Here is a 21,820-nt window from a genome sequence, read left to right as displayed (position 1 = left end):
CCCCGGGGCACTGGCGAGCCCCGCCACCCCCTCCCCCCCCAAACACACACACCTCCCCGGGGCCCCTGGCGAGCCCCGCCACCCCTCCCCCACCAAACACACACACCCCCCCGGGGCCCCTGGCGAAGCCCCGCCACCCCATCCCCCACCAAACACACACACCACCCCGGGGCGCCTGGCAAGCCCCGCCACCCCTCCCCCACCAAACACACACACCCCCCCGGGGCGCCTGGCAATCCCCGCCACCCCATCCCCCACCAAACACACACACCTCCCCGGGGCGCCTGGCGAGCCCCGCCACCCCATCCCCCACCAAACACACACACACCCCCGGCGCTTGGCGAGCCCGGCCCCCCCATCCTCCACCAAACACACACCCCGGAGCGCCTGGCGAGCCCCGCCACCCCTCCCCCACCAAACACACACACGCCTGGCGAGTCTCCCCACCAAACACACACACACCGGGGTGTCTGACGAGCCCGGCCACCCCTCCCCTACCAAACACATCCCCTTTAGTGCCTGCTCCTGGGGCAGGCCCTGCCGCACACACACCTCTATGGCCCTTGTGTGCCCCTACATTCTGGTGCGAACCCAGGCACTCCCCCACCCGCTTTGGGCCCCCAGGTCCTGGTACGTGCCTGGCCTTTAGCACCACCGCCTTTACTTGGCCACCCTGCCACCTATTCTGTTCTTTTCTCTCTCCCGCATACACTGTATATTGTTCTGCTCCCTTCTTGCCTCTTTTCCCTGTTTATAAATGAAATTTGGATCTAAACACATAAGTGGTTGGTTTGTTTTTTTTGAAAAAAAGAAAATGTGGTCTGTGGGGTTCTTTGTTTTGATCTCTCAGTCCAGTCAATAAACATTAATTAGAGAATGCTGATGCCTAAAATGGTACAGCTCAGAATTCCAGCTTGGATGATTTTAGATGTCAGCTGTTCTGAGAAACTAGGTTCCCAGCCAGTGGAGCTCAAAGAGCCAGGGTCCTTGCTCACACTCAACTTTTGACTTTGACAGGGCATGCCCCTTATAACCACTACTGGCTCTTGGCCCTATTAGCCTGTGTATTTCTATTGAGTTTCATGGAACTACTGTAACAGTAGTGCTGGACACTATATTGGTAGTGTTTGCAGGTTTTGGCCCATAGCTTGTCAAATCAAAGAAACACTTGACATTATATAATCTTTGTATTGCTCATTTCAATAAAGACGTTTTAAAAAATGTGGAAGTAATATTTTTACATAAATAGTGGAAATGACCAGTTAAGATAATTTTAGTGCTGAGGCTTGACACTTGTTTCAGGGAGGCTGAGTTACAGTTCTGTGATAAATGAAAGGTGGTGGTGGTGGGGAAATAGCTCCCTTTTATGAAAATCCATCCAGTCAGTTAGCTATAAAATCCCTCTTAGTAGTTTTCTGTACTTGCTTTACCTGTAAAGGGTTAAAAAAGTCCCCCTGCATAGGTAAAAGGAAGGGAATGGACACCTGACCAAAAGAGCCAATGGGAAGGCTAGAATTTTTAAAATTGGGGAAAAAACTTCCCCTTTGTCTGTGTATTGTTCTCCGGGAGAAGCAGAAACAGGGCTGGAACTATGCTGTAAGAAGCTTGGGGCCAGGTATGAAAAATCATCTGACTCATACCTAGAAACCCCTAGATGTGTAAGTAGATCAGGAAATGTCTAGGAAGACGTGATTAGGGTTATTTCTTTTTATTTCTTTATGGCTTGTGGACTCCTGTGCTAACCCCAAATGCTTTTGTTTTGCTTGTAACCTGTAAGCTGGACCTCAAGAAGGTTATTCTCTGTGCTTCATTCTTGTGGGTTTTTTAAATCTAGCAATAGCCTGAGTTTTCAAATGTATTTTCTTCCTTTTTGTTTTTAATAAAATTTACTGTTTTTAAGAACAGGATTGGATTTTGTATCCTAAGATGCATGTTTAATTAGCTGGTGGCAACAGCTGATTTCCTTTCTTTTTTTCTTCCTCAGCTCTTCCCTGGAGGGAGGATGAAAGGGCTTGAGGGTACCCCACAGGAAGGAATTCCCAAGTGCTCCTTCCTGGGCTCTCAAAGGGGTTTTGCACTTGGGTGGTGGTAGCATCTACCCATCCAAGGTCAGATAAAAGCTGCAACCTTGGGAGTTTAATACCAGCCTGGAGTGGCCAGTATTAATATTTAGAATCCTTGCCGGCCTCCACCTTCTGCACTCAAAGTGCCAGAGTGGGGAATCAGCCTTGTCAAGTTTCCTTTCCATTAAGAATCTGTGAAGGCAGTTTTGCATGGCAGAAAAGTAGGTTACTTATAACCAACCAGTATTCTCTGAAAATATTGCCTTCCACAGAGAAACACCCATCCTCTCTACTTCTTTGCTTCTCCATAGTGTCTACGTTGAGCAGGTCAATAGAAACTAGGGATTCAGTCTGTGATCATTAGGCAATGAACCAGGACACCCCAAGTTAGCTGACTGCTTTTAAAATTGGTCCAAGTGTCTCTCAACACAGTTTGTGGATTCATGAGGACAGCATATTCATAGAAATTATTACTAGTAAGTAATATAGTTTGGGAATGTGGGAGTGGCTTTTTAAAGGAGGAATTTCAGATATTTTTCTCATTCTTAACATTGCTTTCTATCTTCTTGATTAAGTCTTGTTTATCCACATTGAATTCCTGTTTATCCACAGAATAGGTAATATACAGGCAGTGGACTGAGTTCTTCCCCACCCTGTCTACCCAACATGCTTCAACTCTGCACTGGGTGGGGGCAGTATGTAGAGGGGTGAGTGGGAAGTTCAGTCTCAGTAACCCAGTTGAATCCTTGGCCTGTCTGCTGAGCTAGCCAGCAAGGATGTCAATTACAATGGCTTATGCAATGTGGATGCCCTGTTAGCTAGGAATTGGACTGAAACTGGTTTTGTCTGTCTGCTGCAAGCTATCTGCAGAATTTCACCCATACAATGAGAGAGGTGTCTTTCTGTTCTAACAAAATGTTTTAGTTCTGTAGTATCTTCCCTCAGAGATTCAGTTTGAATCCCTGAGAGGTAAGTGCCTTTGAAACTCTTCTTAGGCTTTGGCTACACTTACACTTCAAAGCGCTGCCGCGGCAGCGCTTTGACGCGCTAAGTGTAGTCAAAGCGCCAGCGCTGGGAGAAAGCTCTCCCAGCGCTGTCCGTACTTCCACCTCCCTGTGGGGAATCACGGACAGCGCTGGGAGCAGCGCTGGGGCTTTGACCACACTGGCGCTTTGCAGCGCCGCAATTTGCAGCGCTGGAGAGGGTGTGTTTTCACACCCTGCTGCAGCGCTGCAAATTTGTAAGTGTAGCCAAGCCCTTATAGAGGAAGGGGTGTTTGTACCCTGCAACATTTTCACCCTCTGAAGTATCTCTCCCCCAGCAGGAGAGTAATACTTACTTTCTTCTTTCTCCTTTAGGAAAAGATGTTTTCCAGAGGCTACTGACCCCAGACTTCCCAAAGACCTGCTTCAGCAGGTAAATATATGGAATTGTCAGTCCTAAGAGTTTTTACATGAAAGCAAAGGACACTTTCCCAGTAAAACTGGTCTTGCAGAGCTGAAGAACCTCAGCTTTTCGGGAAAATTTCCAAAATTTCGGGAAAGCTACCAAGACTGTAAAGGTCTCTTTCACAAGTACACTGAGTTCAGGGGTCAGTGGGAATCTGAGACTGGTAGAGGCTCTAAGAACAGTTGATCATCCCTTGAGTGAGTGTTTCACATGGATGATGGTGACAGCATGGTTGCCAGTGACACCAAAAGGCCTGGGTATAGATTTGATTGCACCAGCTGAGATGACTTGTTTAATACTGTAATGTCAGAAGTATTGTAGCTGTACCTCTAAAGTAGTTACCCAGTAATGTTGATCCTGTTAATACTCACTGCTTGATCACTTAACAACACACCATTCGAATAAACGGTATTCTTTTATTTTATCCTTCCCCCAGAATTTATCTTGGTAATGAATATCTTCTTTTAAAAATTGATCTCCTTGCTTGTCTGTTCAGATGTTGTCCTTCCTCCTTTTAGTTTGACTACCTGCAGTTTTTATTAAGTATAATAAAAATTAACAAAATAGTCTTTAATATTGAAGCTTATTCATATTATTTTTACTTAAATGTGTAAACACGTGCCTTGTATGCAAACATCTCATCATGTTTACATAATCAAAATCAACAAATCCTACTTCCTATGATATAGACAGCATCAGTTGGCATCTTTAGAGAATGGAGGGTTGTCATTTGCCAGAATTCTTGCTCATGGGTTTTAGCTCCAGCAGCACTTTCTCAGCTCTTAAAGAATGTTCACCATGAAGGAAGTGGCAAAGTGTGAGCCAGGGATATTAGGCAGCTTATTTACATATCATGAACTACTGGAAGATAGGCCAGCGTCTCTGCAGCCCCTTGGCATCAGATTCATGCAAGGTTTGATACTTTTAAAACTTCTCATTAAGACTGCATGACATAGGGGTTTTTTTAATGTAGTTTTGACAAGCTGATGAAAGTTCCTTTTAAATCATTTCTGTGAATTTTAATCTCTAACATGGAATTTCCTTTGGTAGTAGTGATGCAAGCTTGTCAAGTAAGTTTCAGGGCCTAAAGCTTGATCTGTCTGACACCAGATTATTCAAGCAATAGGTGTGCTAGAGTCTCCTCTGAGATTCCTCTGCAAGGTAGTGCTGGGGTTCCTGTCCTGCTAGTGTTTCTCCTATGCCCACTTGCTCATCCCAGTGATGCCCTTCTCTATGCATTAATTGTTGAAAGGTCCTTGGGATTCTGCATGAAACGGACAAAGGGAGCATAGAAATTGTCTGACTAGATCAGACCAATGGTCTGTCTAGTCTAGTATCCTACTTTTGACAGTGACCAGTGCTTCACAGGAAGAAACCTTGCAGTAGGAAGATGTGGGATAATCTGGCACCAAGTAAAGTTTCCACCTGTCCCCCAATATTTAAAGGGTAGTTTATGCCCCCAAAGTTTGAGGGCTCATCTACATAGTAAAAGGAACCAAAATAACTACATCAGTTGTAGGTCACATCTTTAATTATATCAGTGCAAGTCCATATGTGCATATTCTTATTTTGGAAAAAGTTCCCTACTGTCCATAAAAATTGACATAAATTATGTAAAAATAGAAAATAAAAGTATCCATGCACACACTTGCACTATAAGTAATTATAGTTGTGACTTGAACCTTATTTTCGTTCCATTTACCGTTTAGATAAACCCTGTGGGATAATATTCTTTCCAAAACTCTTGTTTATTTTTTAATCCTATTATGAGGATAACAAGAGTTAATGTCCAGTTCTTTTTTGGATTAGTCACTCTTTCCATTATCCGGGTACATTTTTCTTTGGGATGTATTTTTTTAGTCATGATAAATCATTTTGCATTGGCTTATCCTGGGAGCTTCATCTCCTTTGAAACCAAAGACACTGACTAGCACTTTTAGAGGACAGCATTTATCCTGGCAGGAGTTGGCATGCAACAGCCAGTAGGGGCCTGGGCTTGTGCTTATGTAAATTGTTTAAGATCCAAGGGTATTCCACCAGTCTCGCACTAAGAAGCAAAAGCCCAGGAGCAAGAATCCTCTCAGAATATTCTCTTCTGAGAAACAGAATTTCAAGAAATTAATTTCCCCTTATTCACCCCCTAACAAATCCTTAAAAGGACACTCTCAATTCAAATCTCTCTTTAAGTAAGGGATTTGCGCAAACTGATGAGCCTTGTACTATGCCTTGAAATTCCACAGATGTATGTGACCTCCTAATTTCTTGGTTACTCGTTTTTCATGTCATCTCAATTTGTCATTTCTAGACCACCTAGAGCCATAATGAGGTCCTTTATTTTTCCTATACCTATGTGACCCTTGTGTCTAAGATCTTTGTAATCTCTCTTGGGAGTATAATAGCAGATAAGACATCCCCAGCAGATAAGTAAGAGGCATTCAGATACACCTCTACCTCGATATAACGCTGTCTTCGGGAGCCAAAAAATCTTACCGTGTTATAGGTGAAACCGCATTATATCGAACTTGCTTTGATCCACTGGAGCGTGCAGCCCCGCCCGCCCCCCCGGAGCGCTGCTTTACCACGTTATATCCTAATTCATGTTATATCGGGTGGCGTTATAACAGGGTAGAGGTGTATATGGAAAATGTAGAAAATCATGAATATTCTGGTCAGGCTAGCCAGCAATAATTATTTCACCTACTATGGCAAGCACTGGTTCATTTTTAGTGTCCTTCTAAATGATGGTATCTGGGATTGTTCTAGCTGTGCGATATGAAACAGAATCTTGATAGTATTTCTCTTGTTAGCTGGCAGTTCAGAAGCATGATGAGGTAATACATCTGCATTAACATGCCCCTTTGTGCGCTTAAATTTCAATGTCCTCTGTGTGCGCTTCCAAGAATAAAAGCCACTGTTGTAATTTAAGATGCTGTTATTTGTGATATTCCTTTATTGGGAAAGAAGCAATGGAGATTAAGTAGATAACTTGTGACCAATGTGAATTTTTAACCTGACAGTAATTAAATCAGCCTTGAAAAATTCTACTTGCCTACAGCAAATAATTCTTTGTTGATAAGAGAGTAAATTATCATTAGTTTTACTATCATCAATCTGAGTCACCATGATAAAGAGCAGGCAAGAATTTGTGCCTGAGCTGGTTACTTGTAATGACAATTTTGCCCAGATAAATTACATTTCTTAGAATCATAGAATATCAGGGTTGGAAGGGACCTCAGGAGGTCATCTAGTCCAACCCCCTGCTCAAAGCAGGACGAATTCCCAACTAAATCATCCCAGCCAGGGCTTTGTCTAGCCTGACCTTAAAAACCTCTAAGGAAGGGGATTCCACCACCTCCCTAGGTAACCCATTCCAGTACTTCACCACTCTTCATACCTTCTACCACCCCCAGTCCCTACCAATCTGCCTGTGTATAGTTCCATTCCATAGTCATTGAGAATCATGATGCAAATGCATCTGGTATCAGCTTGTCTGCTATTTAACCAAGTCCTGATCATACCAATTGTGACATAGTTGGGTCTCAGTGCAAAAGATAAGGTAATACTTTCTTTTCTTTTTCTCACTGAAGAGCTCTGATATTTTGTATTAGAAACACCAGGAGATTAAAGAGGACTGGCAATTAAAAATCTGGTTAGTGTCCTTTTTGCTGCTTTTTTGATGTTTAAAAAGGGACTGAAATTTTTTGCTATTTAAAAAAAATGGCTGGTTTTTGTTTTCTTTTTTTTGTCTTTTGTAAGTTGATTTTGCTGGAGGATTGTGAGCTTTCTCATTTCTTAACTGAAAGGCAGTGTGGGAATGAAACTTTGTTAAAGAGAGAGTCTCCCAACTGATTATTCAGTTGGATGGATGTCAAGAAAAAACAAGTTCTTAAAAGTCTGAGTATAAAAGTTACCTCTCCTCTGAATTAATAGTTTCACTCTCTTGTTTTTTTTCTGAAGTAATTTTATCAGTCATCCATAGTCTTCCATGAAAACTAGCATAAACAAGAATTTGTAGTATAAAAGAGAAGGAACAAATTAAAAAACTTTCTATCCTCCTTTATACATCATAAAGAAACAATGAGCACACATTCTTAACTCCGAGAAGGAAGAATGTCTTTTAAATGGATTATTCGGCATCTGAAAAACACATGGTCTTGCAGTTAGGTTGATTCAACTAAAATTGTTAAGATGAAAAGGTTAGGTAAATATAATTTTAAAAAAATAATTTGCATAAATAATGGAGCACGGCAAGAATTTCATAAAGTAGTTGAATACAAACCTTATTTACTTATGTCAACTCATTGTTGATTCTCTAGGAGAGCCCTGAGACACTTCAGTAAAAATAAATAAGTAGGAAGACAGAAATCCAAATTTAATTCAGTCTCCTACATACCCTTAATCCTTACCCACATCTATCTCCAATAACATACATACCTCACCTCCAAACAACATGTTAGTTTTAACTTGGACCATGTGGCGTTTAGAAATGGATGTTTCTCAGTTCCCTTCGTGTCAGCCAGTCTTCACAATGGGCAAACCCCTTCTGTATGGCAACTGGAGGCAACCAAGATCTTTGCTCTGAGCTTGGCTTTAAGGATGCCCCTCCAGAAGATCTCCACAGAATTTTTTGCCATCCAAGCAGTACATACAGCAGAATTCAAGTGTCTCTTTGAAGCAGAGCTTTCACAAGATTTTTGAAGTGTTCTTAACTAAACATGTGGCTTCTTCAGTGGCTTCAAGACTTTTCGGCTCAAAACTGCTGAACTTAGAAAATCTTTTGGCTTTCAGAAGAGGGTCTGAAGGACGTAATCTCTCCTCACCTCTGAGAAATGGCAGATGGACAGCAGGCCACAGAAACCCAGCTCCACAGCAAGACAGTTGAGCAGTCCTCAGTGAAGCTTCCTTCCTTGACACCTGGCCAGAATCAGTGGCATGGAACTAGAGGTTAAGATTTTCAAAGCCTCCCTGCTGCTCCCCCTGAATCCCACAGCTTGTAGAGCAAGCAGGAAAGTTTCACTGGAGTCTCCTGAATCTTGGGAGAAGGAATGATTTCCACCGTAGCAACCAGGACGAAGAAATGCCTGTTCCTGGCCAACATGTAGGCAAGGTCCATGCTGAAGTTGTTGAGAAGGCTGTAAAACAAGCCCATCCCACAAGCTGTTTTACCTGCAAGGCCACAGCTGCCTGAAAGATGCCAGTTACTGCCACCTTTCTGATGCCAGGTAGTCGCTAGTGGCTGCCGCGCAACACTTATTCTGTGCAATTGGTCCCTGCTCAGCCCAGACACAGCAGCAGGGAGCATGGAGTGAAATAATTCAGATCCTTTTCCTTGTGAGATGGACTTACCTCCTCTCCTCGTCCAACTTCTCAGGGTCCCACAGGAGGTCACAGATTGGCTACTGTTTTCCTTAAGGACATATGCAGGATACAAGGATGTCCTTTTCGCTCGGGTCCTTTCATGCACACCCTAATTTTTCTCTCGGGAGTTTTTCCCCATTCTTACAGTCCTTAAAAATATCATCACTCATCCACTTACTGGGATGGCAGAATGCATTGGCTTCTCTTTCTTCACTGCTGCACAGAAACTGAAATAGGCAGCTCCCACAAATATAATGGAGAATAGCTCCCACAAATATAATGGCGACTAGCCTGTAAATTCCCCACAGTGATAGAAGACCAGACCTTCATGATCCACGTTGAGTTTTGGTGAAAAGATGTTTTTTGAGACTATCAGTAGTAGACTAGTGGAAATTTTGCCACAATAATGGGTATGCTTTCCTCTAAGTGTAATCGTATCATTACTGGTGTACACTAATCTCCATGACTTTGGTGTTCGTTCTTTCCATTTAGTGTATATTTAGGGCTAATTAATAACTTCCTGGCTGGCATTTTTCAAACATTAAGGGACAAATTCTGAAATGATTTATTATATAAGGAGGTATCAGCGAGTCCTAAAATGGTGGTGTGTGTACTGAGGGGGGTGGAGAGAGAGGTAGAAGATTATATAAATTATACAAATTTAGATTAGTCTCATATTTTGTCTCCAAGAGTCCATATTTATCATCAAGGAAAAATATTTTTAAAACTTTAATTGTGATGGAACACAGTTTCAGCATGATATTTTGTAAACATGTCACTCCTTTCCCAAAGCCAGCTTCATTTTCTCTGGTTGATTTCATAATGTTCACAGCTGTGATTCAGAGCCCTTCTTGATTGCCACAGGAGCCCTTTAACAGCTGGTTGCAGCCAATTTTATTTGGTTTACCTCTCCCGCTCCCGTAGTTTAGCCAACGTTATCTAATATTTGCCGATATGAAGTTAACAAAAAACCAAATGTTATGTTAAAGGTTAGAACGGGGTAGGCAACCTATGGCACTCACACTGCCCAGGTCCTGGCCATCGATCCAGAGGGCTCTGCATTTTAATTTAATTTTAAATGAAACTCCTTAAACATTTAAAAAACCTTATTTACTTTACATACAACAATAGTTTAGTTCTATATTAGACTTTTAGAAAGAGACCTTCTAAAAACATTAAAATGTATTACTGGCACGCAAAACCTTAAATCAGAGTGAATAAATGAGGACTCAGCACACCACTTATGAAAAGTTGCCAACACCTGGGTTAGAACAAGAAGTAATCTGAAAATGATCTTTTCCTTCAAGGCTTAGCCCAGAGGCTTCCAAACTGTGCCCTGAGGAGCACTTGCTGTTTGTCTGAGGAAAGTGGCTGGGTGTGCTGTGCTAAATCTGTTTCCAGCAGATGGAAATGGAACATGTAGGAAGGGCAGATACAATGAAAAGCAAGAGTAGGAGGCATGATTATCTTCTCCCCTATCCCCCATTAATACTTCTTAAATATTCTTTTGTGTAAGTAAATGCTATAGGGTGGATTTCTCAAAAACTCCCAGTGACTTCAATAGTAGCAACGTTAGGCTAACATTTATCGCTTACGAAAATCCCACCTGTAGTTGCCACAGATAGGGGATGGTCCAAAAGACTGTTACAATGTGGTCTACACTATGAAAAAGTTTGAGAATCCCTAGCACTTCAGACCGTGGATGCATACTCGATGTAGATAGGCTGTATTTGGAACACGTGTCAAATCAAGCAGTGTCTCCTATCAAGGATCCCCAGGTAGTATATCTGACAGAGTCAAAAAAATCTTGTTTAATTTTAACACTTCAGGCAGCAGCCAATCATTTAAAACTTTTGCTGGTATTATAATGATATTAGTTCCACCCCCTACAACAAGCTGTGTATATATGGTCAAATTCAACTTCTTTTTCCCACTTTGTTTTTTTTAGTATATATTCCAACCAATAAATTATATATAGCTTCAAGAGTTGTGTGTGTGTATATATATGTGCATATATATTATATATATGTTCTTTTTACGTTTTAGACCTGGAATGGCCAGTCAACAAGCAGAAGTTCAGAGTTTGAAACTAGATAATGATTCGGTTATAGAAGGAATAAGTGACCAGGTACTGGTGGCTGTTGTGCTCAGTTTCACTTTCATTGCTGCTCTGGTGTATATGCTTTTAAGGTGAGACAATGTTGATAGGAATTGATCAATACATGCATTCCAACATTACTGTGAAGTTTTAACTTTTTCTATTAAATTGAGTAGTTGCATTAAGGTGCAAAGTAATTATGGTTCCATGCTGTTGAAATAAATTGTTGACATCTCAGTCTAGATATCTTGTTATTTAATTGAAGATTGCTTGACATAGTTTGATGTTTAGTCCATAACCATAATGAAATGACAAGTTTTCCAGGGATGATGCCAAACTCTTTTCTGGATCTTCAGCTGGTCAAACTGAATATGGTCCAACATTCCCTGAGAATGGAAATGACTGAATTCATGGCCTGCATAGTTAATATCACAATCACTTGCTACTTATACAGATGTTAATAGTGACTCTGTAGTTCAGGTTGCAGTTACACTTCTGTTATAAATCCTAGTTTTAGTTCCCTTAAACTTTTGAATGGATTGACTGATTTGTTTGTAAATAGTTGGTTTGCAAATATGTTTCAAATACTATAGGACAGGAGGAGATTTTTTTTGAAAAAAAAAATACACCTCTACCCTGCTATAACGTGGTCGTGGGGAGCCAAAAATCCGTACTGCATTATAGCTGAAACCCCGTTATATCGGGGTAGGGGCAGCAGGGCTCCGGCGGTGATTTAAAGAGCTCTGGGCTCCAGCCGCTGTGAGGAGCCCCAGGCCCTTTAAATTGCCGGCGAGCCCCGCTGCCGCAGCCTCGGGGTAGCAGCAGCAGGATTCCAGCAGTGATTTAAAGGGCCCAGGGCTCCCTGCGGCAGCCGGAGCCCTGGACCCTTTAAAGCGCTGCCAGAGCCCTGCTGCTACTGCACTATATGCGAACCCGTGTTATATCGGGTCGCGTTATAGCGGGGTATAGGTGTATCTATACATTTAAGATGAAAGAATTTTGTGCGCCAGGTAATCAAAATGTATCGATTTTCAAAATTGCTCTGTTCAAAGTAATGAAGTTGTTATTGATTCTTCAGCAAATTAATTGTCTACGATTCAGATTGCATGCCATTATGCAGGTTTGTAGACATTTGAACATAGCAGATGTTTCACAGCCATGGAAATGTAGGAGAAGAATTTTAAATAAACTTAATCGTGCACTGGATTTCCATCATTGAATTCTGCATAAAAATATGTGCATGCTGGCAAGGGAAGCTGTCTGAGGGGCCAAGCTGGAAGTAGGGACACCTATGGAGCATGCCTTAGAGGAACCTGAAAGAACTAAGGGAGTAGACTAGATGGTGGGGCTTAGCAGTTCTGCAGTAGCACATGGGGTAGAACAGGCACTCTACAGTCTCCTATATCAAAGGAATTCTAGAAGAGGGGTGCATTTTAGCTCTGCGTCCCTCCTGCAAAGGTTAGCTCTTGCTCCTCAGACCCCCGAAAGACACTCTCTTGTCTTCATCCTGTGTCTCCTCAGTTTCCTTTTTCCCAGTCCCTTTGGCCTCTTCTGTGACTTGCCCTATTTAAGTTTTTAGTTTTAGAAATTAAATGTATAAACATATAAATATGGCTTCTGTTTTGGGGATTTTTTAAATTTCATTTTTCAGGGTTTATTTTTAGCAATTTTTGAGTTTTATGTAGATGTCCAAAATTGGGGGGGGTTCTGGGATTTGTTTTTATGTATACTGTAATGATCCAACAAAGTGGGTATTCACCCACGAAAGCTCATGCTCCAATACATCTGTTAGTCTATAAGGTGCCACAGAACTCTTTGCTGCTTGTAATGAGTATATACTGTTAGTAATCTCTTTGTAATATTCCTTAGTGTGCTTTCACATAGTACTGTTTCAAACAGCACTGCATTAAAGCGCACTAGGGAACATTTAGTGTGCACCAGCAGGGTCTACATGGACCAATTGATGTGTGGCTCATTACTGTGATTTAAAAGTCTCACCCCCGTAGTCCTCATTACTCCTTCATTGGGGATAAGCCCTTAGAGACAAGTCACTGTTTCCTGTGTTTACTGGATAAACACCATTTTTATTTATTTATTTTTGTGTGTGTTTACTGGGTGTCTTTTCAGTGTTTATTGTTTAAAATCTAAAATCAGAAATCCTACATATAAACAAATATTTAAAATGTTTAACACCTAAAAGGTTTATATTTAATAAATTAAACATTTTGATAAGTTTAATTTGGAAATGTTTTTAACTTTAAAAAGGAAGGTAATAGGAGTATGAAGGAGGAAAGAAGAATGGAAGCATAAGGAGGCATGCATAGAATAAGGGATTTTGATGAGCAATATTGGAGCAGGCAGAGTTTTCTTGGAGTTGGAGCTTCAGGGATACATGGCTACAATGAGGGTTGCTGATGGCCTGGGTAAGGGAGCTAGTCAGCTTGATACCTTTTACAGAGCAAAGGGCTACGTACAGAACGCACACACTGGATCTGCCTTCATGTCCTAAATGGTTATTTGCTGGAGAAGCGAACTGGATTGAAACATAGAGCAATTCAGTGCTTTTGTGCTTAAGGTTGTCTTTAAGACAACATAACTCTTTAAAGGGTGAATCATAGAACTGGAAGGGACTCATGGCAAGACTAAGTATTATCTAGACGAGGGGTCGGCAGCCTTTCAGAAGTGGTATGCCAAGTCTTCATTTATTCACTCTAATTCAAGGTTTCGCGTGCCAGTAATACATTTTAATGTTTTTAGAAGGTCTCTTTCTATAAGTTTATAATATATAAGTAATCTATTGTATGTAAGGTAAATAAGATTTTTAAAATGTTTAAGAAGCTTCATTTTAAAATTAAACTAAAATGCAGAGCCCCCCAGACTGGTGGCTAGGATCCGGGCAGTGAGAGTGCCACTGAAAATCAGCTTGCGTGCCGCCTATGACACACGTGCCATAGGTTGCCTACCCCTGATCTAGATCATCTCTGACAGGTGTTTGTCTAACCTGCACTTAAAAATCTCCAATTATGGTGATTTCACAACCTCCCTAGGCAATTTATTTCAGTGCTTAACCACCCTGACAGTTAAGAAGTTTTTCCAATGTCCAACCTAAACCTTCCTTCCTGCAATTTAAGCCTATCCTTGTCCTATCCTCAGAGGTTAAATAAGAAAAACAATTTTTCTCCCTCCTCCTTGTAACAAGCTTTTATGTATTTGAAAACTGTTATGTCCCCTCTCAATCTTCTCTTTTCCAGACTAAACAAACTCAATTTTTTCAATCTTCCCTAATAGGTCATGTTTTCTAGACCTTTAATCATTTTTGTAGAAGCAGCAAAGAATCCTGTGGCACCTTATAGACTAACAGACGTTTTGCAGCATGAGCTTTCGTGGGTGAATACCCACTTCACCCACGAAAGCTCATGCTGCAAAACGTCTGTTAGTCTATAAGGTGCCACAGGATTCTTTGCTGCTTCTACAGAACCAGACTAACACGGCTACCCCTCTGATACTTAATCATTTTTGTTGCTCTTCTCTGGACTTTCTCCAATTTGTCTACATCTTTCCTGAAATGTGGCACCCAAAACTGGACATAATACTCCAGTTGAGGCCTAATCAGCGTGGAGTAGAGCAGAAGAATTACTTCTTGTGTCTTGCTTACTACACTCCCGCTGATACATCCCAAAATGATGTTTGCCTTTTTTTTTTTTTTTTTTTTTTTGCAACAGCATTACACTGTTGCCTTATATTTAGCTTGTGGTCCACTATGACCCCCAGATCTTTTTCCGCAGTGCTCCTTCCTAGGCAATCTTTTCCCATTTTGTATGTGTGCAACTGGTTGTTCCTTTCTAATTGGACTACTTTGCATTTGTCCTTATTGAATTTCCTCCTATTTACTTCAGACCATTTCTCTAGTTTGTCCAGATGATTCTGAATTTTAATCCTATCCTCCAAAGCACTTGCAACCCCTCCCAACTTGGTATTGTCCGCAAACTTTGTAAGTGTTCTCTCTATGCCATTATCTAAATCAGTGGTGAAGATATTGAACAGAACTGGACCCAGAATGGATCCCTGGGGGATCCCACTCATTATGCCATTCCAGCATGACTGTGAACCACTGATAACTACTCTCTGGTACCGGTTTTCCAACCAGTTATGCACCCACCTCATAGTAGCTCCATCTAGGGTTGCATTGCCTTAGTTTATGAGAAGGTCATGTGAGACAGTATCAAAAGCTTTACTAAAGTTGTTATACCATGTCTACCGCTTCCCCCCAGCCACAAGGCTTGTTACCCTGTTAAAGAACGCTATAAGGTTGATTTGACACGATTTGTTCTTCACAAATCCATGCTGATTATTACTTATCTTATTATTTTCTAGATGTTTGCAAATTGATGGCTTCATTATTTGCTCCATTATTTTTCTGGGTACAGTAGTTAAGCTTATTTCTTTATTGTCCTTATTTTCTTTTTTATAGATAGGTACTATATTTGCCCTTTTCCGGTTTTCTGGAATCTCTCCCGTCTTCCATGATTTTTCAGAGATAATCGCTAATGGCTCAGATATCTCCTCAGTCAGCTCCTTGGGTATTCTAGGATGCATTTCATTAAGCAGCATCCTTGGCTGATTCAGTTCCTGAGCTTGAAGGATAGTAGGCACCCAACTCCCTTACCCAGACTCCAGCATTGTCCCCACCTAAATCTGTAAACCTCTTGGATACCACTCTCCTTATCCACCAAATACTGGAGGGGAGGAGGAGCATGAGCCTCGTATTCTTTCACATGTGTCTCAAACACCATACCCCTCCATGTTGCCATACCATGCATCTGTTCCCCTCCCCACAGTCTCCTTCTCATCCATACCTCTGTCTCATGCACCTATCCAGTTTTACAGATTTTATTTTAAAATATTTAAAACTGGGTATAGGCATGTGGCAAGTATAGAATGAGAAAGAGGAGACTGGGAAGCTTGGAGTGTGGTTCATGACTGTTAAAGAGGGGTGCCAGGGAAGAACAGCAGACAGTAGGAAGCAGTACAGGATGGGGAGCAACAGTGTGTTTGAGTGTGGCCTTGAGGGCAGAAATGGAATGTGAAGTGGAATGTGAAGGGGAGGGTCTATTGAACTTAAGGGATGTGGTGGTTTCCCACTTTTTATTAAAGAAAAACAAATCACAGTTCAGAATCAATGCATGAATTCAAAGTCTGAGCTGTTGAAGAAGCTATTAACAGTAAAAGATTAAAAAAAATTAAAATCTTCCAAGAGTTGCAGCTATTTAATTCAATCATTATAATGACACTTTTGTTAAGTCACTTTGCCTTTATAAGTAACTAAATCTTGACAAATTAGTCAGTTTGCTGCCATCTTCTTTAAAAGCTGAGAGTTAGTTGTCACAATAGACAGAGCTGAGATGGTGAAATCTTAGCTCATCTAACAAGTTAAAAGGAGCCAAACAATCTAGAATATATCAGAAACTACCTAATTGTCCCTCATTGCTTATCTAACCTGCTTTCCAGTATCTTCGTTATCTAGTCATTGCACATCAGTAGTCTAGTCTGTCGCACACTTTTCACTTTGATAGGTACATCAGTGTTTCCAAAAGAGGTGAAACCTACAAGGAGACTTACTTTTTAACAGTGGAGATTACAGTGTTACCATATAGGTAAATTAAATTCCATATGAGCATTTTCTCATTTTCATTGGAGGAAAGTGCATGTTGAATGAAGCAGGAGCTCTTACCTCATTTAGATCCACACTTCGTTTTGTGAGTCATGACATTTGGTGGTGGCTACTGAATCATTCCAGATTATGGGCATTTTTTAAAACAAAATAAGGTTAAAGCTGTTGTGTGGTGAAGCACTCAAAATTCAAGAAATTTAAAAGTAAAGATTGCACATCTAATCTTCACTCTGCTTCCTTGTATGCATACATTATAACAGGCTTTAATTACATAGTCACATACAATTTCTTGTCTATTCCAATATAATAGACATGTTTTTTCCTGTGCTCTTATAAGGCATGCTGTGAACAAAGCAGGCTCCTCAGGAGCTCTTGATGTATTTTCTGTGGACATTGCACAGTGAATGTCCTTTTTCTTATGCACTGAGCATCTTGTGTATAAGGGACAATAGGCTATATATGTATATCTGATGTTGTAAAACAATACATTATTGTATATTGCCAAGCATGCAAGTACTCTGCAAGCCATTTTCATTTATTTTTTAAAGAATACATAAGCTATTAAATGCTAAAAACTACACTAATAAGATGCTAAAATTGCAGTCAGGTATGCAAAACTGCAAAAGTTCATAGCGCCATTGGGGAAATGTCCACTTTAAAGAAATATAAATAAAAATTAGAGTTCCAGAATGAGTATTTCCTGGGAAAAAAATTGGGTGTATAATTATATTGTAAACTATTCATAGATTCCAAGCCCAGAAGGGACCATTGTGATCATCTAGTCTGACCTCCTCTGTAACACAGGCCATAGAACTTCCTCAAAATAATTCCTACAGCATATATTTAGGAAAAACAGCCAATCTTGATTTTAAAATGGTCAGTGATGGAGAATCCACCAAAACCCTTAATAAATTGATCTAATGGTTAATTACCCTCGCTGTTAAAAATGTATGCTTTATTTCCAGTCTGAATTTGTCTAGCTTCAACTTCCAGCCATTGGTTCTCTGCTGGATTGAAGAGCCCATTATTAAATATTTGTTCCCTATGTAGATATTTATCGATTGTAATCACGTCACCCTCAACCTTCTCTTTGTTAACCTAACTAGACCGCGCTCTTTAAGTCTATCACAATAAGGCAGGTTCTTTAATCCTTTAATCATTCTCTTGACTCTTCTGTGAATCTTCTCTAATTTACCAACATCCTTCTTGAATTGTTGGCATCAGAACTGGACACAGTATTACAGCAGCAGTCACACCAGTAACAAATATAGAGGTAAATTAATCTCTACTCCCACTCAAAGTTGCCCTGTTTATATGTCCCAGAACACGTTAGCTCTTTTGTCAAGAATCACACTGGGAGCTCCTATTCAGCTCCATAATCATGCCAGATTCAATTATTTTGATAATTTATTTCAAAATACCTGTCAGCAAGTATGTCTGTAACAATACAGACACACACAAATTCCCCCAGGAGTAGAGCGTTAAAGAAACATCTCTGACAACCCAGTTCCTGTTTCTCTTTCCCTTCCCCCCCTGCCCCCTCCAGAGTCCAGCCGGGGAGCCAGACATCCACAACCCCTTTTCCCCAGAGCCCAACCGCAGGGGCTCCCCAGCCCAGATACCTGCATCCCATCTTCCCCCAGAGCCCAGCCGTGGGACCCCCTTTGCTCAGACACCTGCTCCCTCCCTGCCAGAGCCCAGGGATCGAGAGGGAGAAACAGCTTGATACTCGGTCCCAGGCTTGCAGGGAGTTTCCTGCGCTGCACTTGCCTTCCCTCAAGGTATGCTGAGAACGGCAGCTGCTGGGAACCCTCTATCTCCCCCTCCTCTCACCGACAGTGTCTTCTACATGCAAGTTAGGTTCGGCCAAGTTCAGTGGCCCCTAGTGGCGGCTAGCAGCTAACCCCATTTCTGTGGGGGAAAGGTAATTCTGCACACACAATGTTAATTTCTGCAAGATTCTGCATTGTGCAGTGGTGCAGAATTCCCCAGGAGTATCATAGGACAATAGTCCTGTCCCTTCCAGCCCATTGTGCAGGGAGAATAGCAGTTCTGCCAGGCCCCTCGGCTGGGTGATGGTGCACTAAGGTGTCAGAGATGGAGTAGCTCTTTGTTAGGCTCAGCTAAAAATCTTAGCAGATTCCTATGTAGCATGTTCACTAGCAATATTTCAGTTGCTTAGATTTTAGTTTGCTTTAATTTTTCATCTTTTTCCAAAACCAAGCAAAGGCACTACTAAAATGGGATAAGTGTGTTGTTTTTCAACATGGCCAAACTTAAAAAAAAAAAAAAAACACACCCACAACTGAGAGAATTTTGCTCAAACTTTCAAGAAAAAATTCACCTTTGAGTTAATACCAAACATGTCAGTTTCATCCCAAAAGGTAATTGTTTTAGAAAATACGGAGCAAATGAAAACAGACTTATAATGGAACTTCTTTGCAACTTCAACAATACTCAATATAATACTGAAAATTCTGTTATCTCTTGTAGAAGATTTTTAGCTGAGCTTAATGACACCACATTGATACAGAAAGATTTCCATGTGGCCTGCTCAAGTCTGGGAAAAAGTGATAAATGTTTATCTCCACCCATTTCTCATCAGTCCTCAGTGCAGCCCTTTCTTCTGATTCTCATTTTAAGTACCGTATATACTCAATCATAAGCTGGTTCATTTATAAGCTGACACCTCCCCACCCAAGGTGGATAAGTAAAAATGGAAATTTTTTATAACCCGTTCATAAGCCGACCCTATAATTCAGAGGTCAGCAAACTTTGGCTCCTGGGCCATCAGAATAAGCCACTGGTGGGCTGTGATGGCTTGTTTACCTCAAGTGTCTGCAGGCACGGAGGTAAACCTAAGTAAACAGTGTCCTGGTGCCGGCTGCTTACCCTGATGGGCTGGGACAGCAACAGGTGGGGAAATTGGGGGGCGGGGGGAAGAAGCTGGGAGTCAAAGGAGTAACCCCCCACATGACCCTAGCCCGGGACCCCCACACTCTCCCTATCCCATTCCTTCCCACCTTATCTGGGGAGGGCCAGGGGAGGATGTCTCTGGTCTGGTTGGAGCTGCTCCGGCAGGCTGGGCAGCGCGGCCGCAGCCTGCTCCAACGGGCCAGACTGGGTGGCGCGGCGTGGCCACAGCCTGCTCTGGGGAGCGGGGCCGAGCAGCACGGCTGCAGTCTGCCAGCCCCGGAGCTGCAGTTGCTTCGGAGGCTGGGGGGAGAGCAGCGTGGCCAGAAGCGGAGAGACTCTGGCCCCGCCTCTTCCCTTCTGGCTCTGCTGACTGTGCAGCCTCTCCTTGCTCCCTCTGTTGGGGGGAGGGGCTCTGTCCCACCTCTCCTCTCTATACCCGTTCATAAGCCGACCCCCTTCTCTGGTGCTTCCCTTTTTTATTTAAAAAAAAAAATTCAGTTTATGAACGAGTATAAACAGTAATCTGTCTTTTTATCATGTCTGACCGCTACTCTTGTTGCCACTGGGGTCCTCAAAGGTTTATGTTTTTAATGCTGGGAGTAAGTTATATAAGATCAGTGTTCATAAACAAAGGAAAAGCCTGCTATTTCTTCTCTTGAGTGTTATTTCATAATCCTTCAGATAGCAAATAAAATAGATTTAAAAAAAAAGATACTTCAACTCTACAATAATAAGTGAGTATATGCATGCAGCGAAGGAAAAAATAATTGTCATAATTATGTTTCCAGCAACAAAGGACTTTCCAATGGAAAGAAAAAAATATTATAACTCTTCTGAGTTAACTAACATATATTTACAAGTAACTTGATTTTTTACACAATAATGATTTTGATTTCATTTATTAAAACTGATAATTTTCAGCCAAAGCTATTCTTGACGATTGGTCATAAGAAGGAAGTTTTCCTTTGACGAAAGATCACAGTGCCACATGGCTTTAAATATCAGTGAAACCTTTTGAAACATATTAATCATGCAGTTTCCTTAATTATGTTAGAATTTTCTTTAAAATCCATTATACTGAGAGTGAATGATTTTTTTTCCCCCTCAGTTTCAGGTTTTATTTTTTAAATCACTTTGTTTTTAAAACTTTGTTCTTCTGTGTTCTGGCAGTCATTGTTCTTTCACTTTTTTTCCCTCTCACAGAAATGAGCACCAGAACATTCATCCAGACAACCAAGAGCTAGTGAGGGCACTTCGGCAGCAGCTTCAAACAGACCAGGTACCGTACTTGTCCATCTGTGTAATAATATGTGGTGTAGATCTATTGTTCTTTTACTGCTAAAGTTTAAAAAAATTCTGAAAGAGGTCATCTAGAAAAAGAAAATGTGTTCATGTCCATTGCATAAACTCCATTCGCTGCAGATGGACTTATTAAAACTAACTTCAGCTACTGATGAAGTGACAGATTTCTTGTATGGATATCATGATATCCCCTTACAATTTTAGGTCATAGATAAATTTGAAAGGGCCTGTCAGATCTATCCCCGTGTTTCTCAAACTGGAATCCATAATCTCTTTCAGAAGAGCCTTAAAGAATCACAGGCAGGACCGGCTCTAGGCACCAGCATGCTTTCTTGCTTGTTTGCTTAGGCATTTACGCTCTCGGAGCTTGGGGCGGCAAAAAACCTAGAGCCAGCCCTGAGCACAGGACAGTTCCAAGTTTCCCCACCGGGGAACGTAAGTTAGATTACAGTGCGTGCTCCCTGCACAGTAACATAGAGCCTGGCAGTAGGGGGTCAGGAACTCAAATGTGGAGTCCAATTGGCAGCTATAGAGCAGGGACCAGAAGCATTTAGACTAACAAGCTAAGCTTCCTAGAAAATAGCACAGCAGCCAAGGCCCAGTGAGCTGTGGTTATGAGCCACTCAGGCCAGCTAAAGGCATTGGCCCCTTCCCTGGCACATATGGGGACAAGAGATTCTAGGCTGCGATGCCTGTGCTAGAACCATGGAAGGAATCCAAGGATTAGCCAAGCAGTCATCAACATGCTGGAATTGTTCAGCTTCAAAGTTAACTATCCACTGTCTGAGCTTGTCATGAAGAGGTACACAGACCCCTTCTACAATAGGGCCCAGGCCAAAATTTCTTCTTATAGCTAACGCTGATGCATTGCCTCTTGCCTAGTATAGACAGGCTTTTGTGAGTAGTGAATTGGAAGCTAGTTTTTGAGCGTCACTCTCACTTCAGTGCACCTAAACTAAAGGG

The 21,820-nt window shown here is 41.6% G+C and overlaps 1 protein-coding gene across 6 annotated transcripts in view; it reads left to right on the top strand.

Annotated features, from left to right (window-relative positions):
* The window catches only part of RNF170 (ring finger protein 170), a 41,859-nt gene that overhangs the window by 1,621 nt on the left and 18,418 nt on the right, over positions 1–21,820 (top strand). Inside the window, exons 1-4 of one of the 6 annotated variants that reach the window (XM_045021969.1) lie at positions 3,422–3,479; positions 7,100–7,161; positions 10,917–11,060; positions 20,759–20,834. In XM_045021969.1, the coding sequence (XP_044877904.1) occupies positions 10,924–11,060; positions 20,759–20,834 (213 nt within the window). In that variant the 5' untranslated portion in view covers positions 3,422–3,479; positions 7,100–7,161; positions 10,917–10,923. Of the gene's footprint in view, positions 1–3,421; positions 3,480–7,099; positions 7,162–10,916; positions 11,061–20,758; positions 20,835–21,820 lie in introns of those variants that run through there. The other 5 variants (XM_045021973.1, XM_045021972.1, XM_045021968.1 and 2 more) reach the window with 5 other exon arrangements.

The sequence above is a fragment of the Mauremys mutica genome, chromosome 6 (assembly GCF_020497125.1).
Source record: "Mauremys mutica isolate MM-2020 ecotype Southern chromosome 6, ASM2049712v1, whole genome shotgun sequence".
Taxonomy (NCBI): Eukaryota; Metazoa; Chordata; order Testudines; family Geoemydidae; genus Mauremys; species Mauremys mutica.
This window is presented reverse-complemented; position numbering and strand designations above follow the sequence as displayed.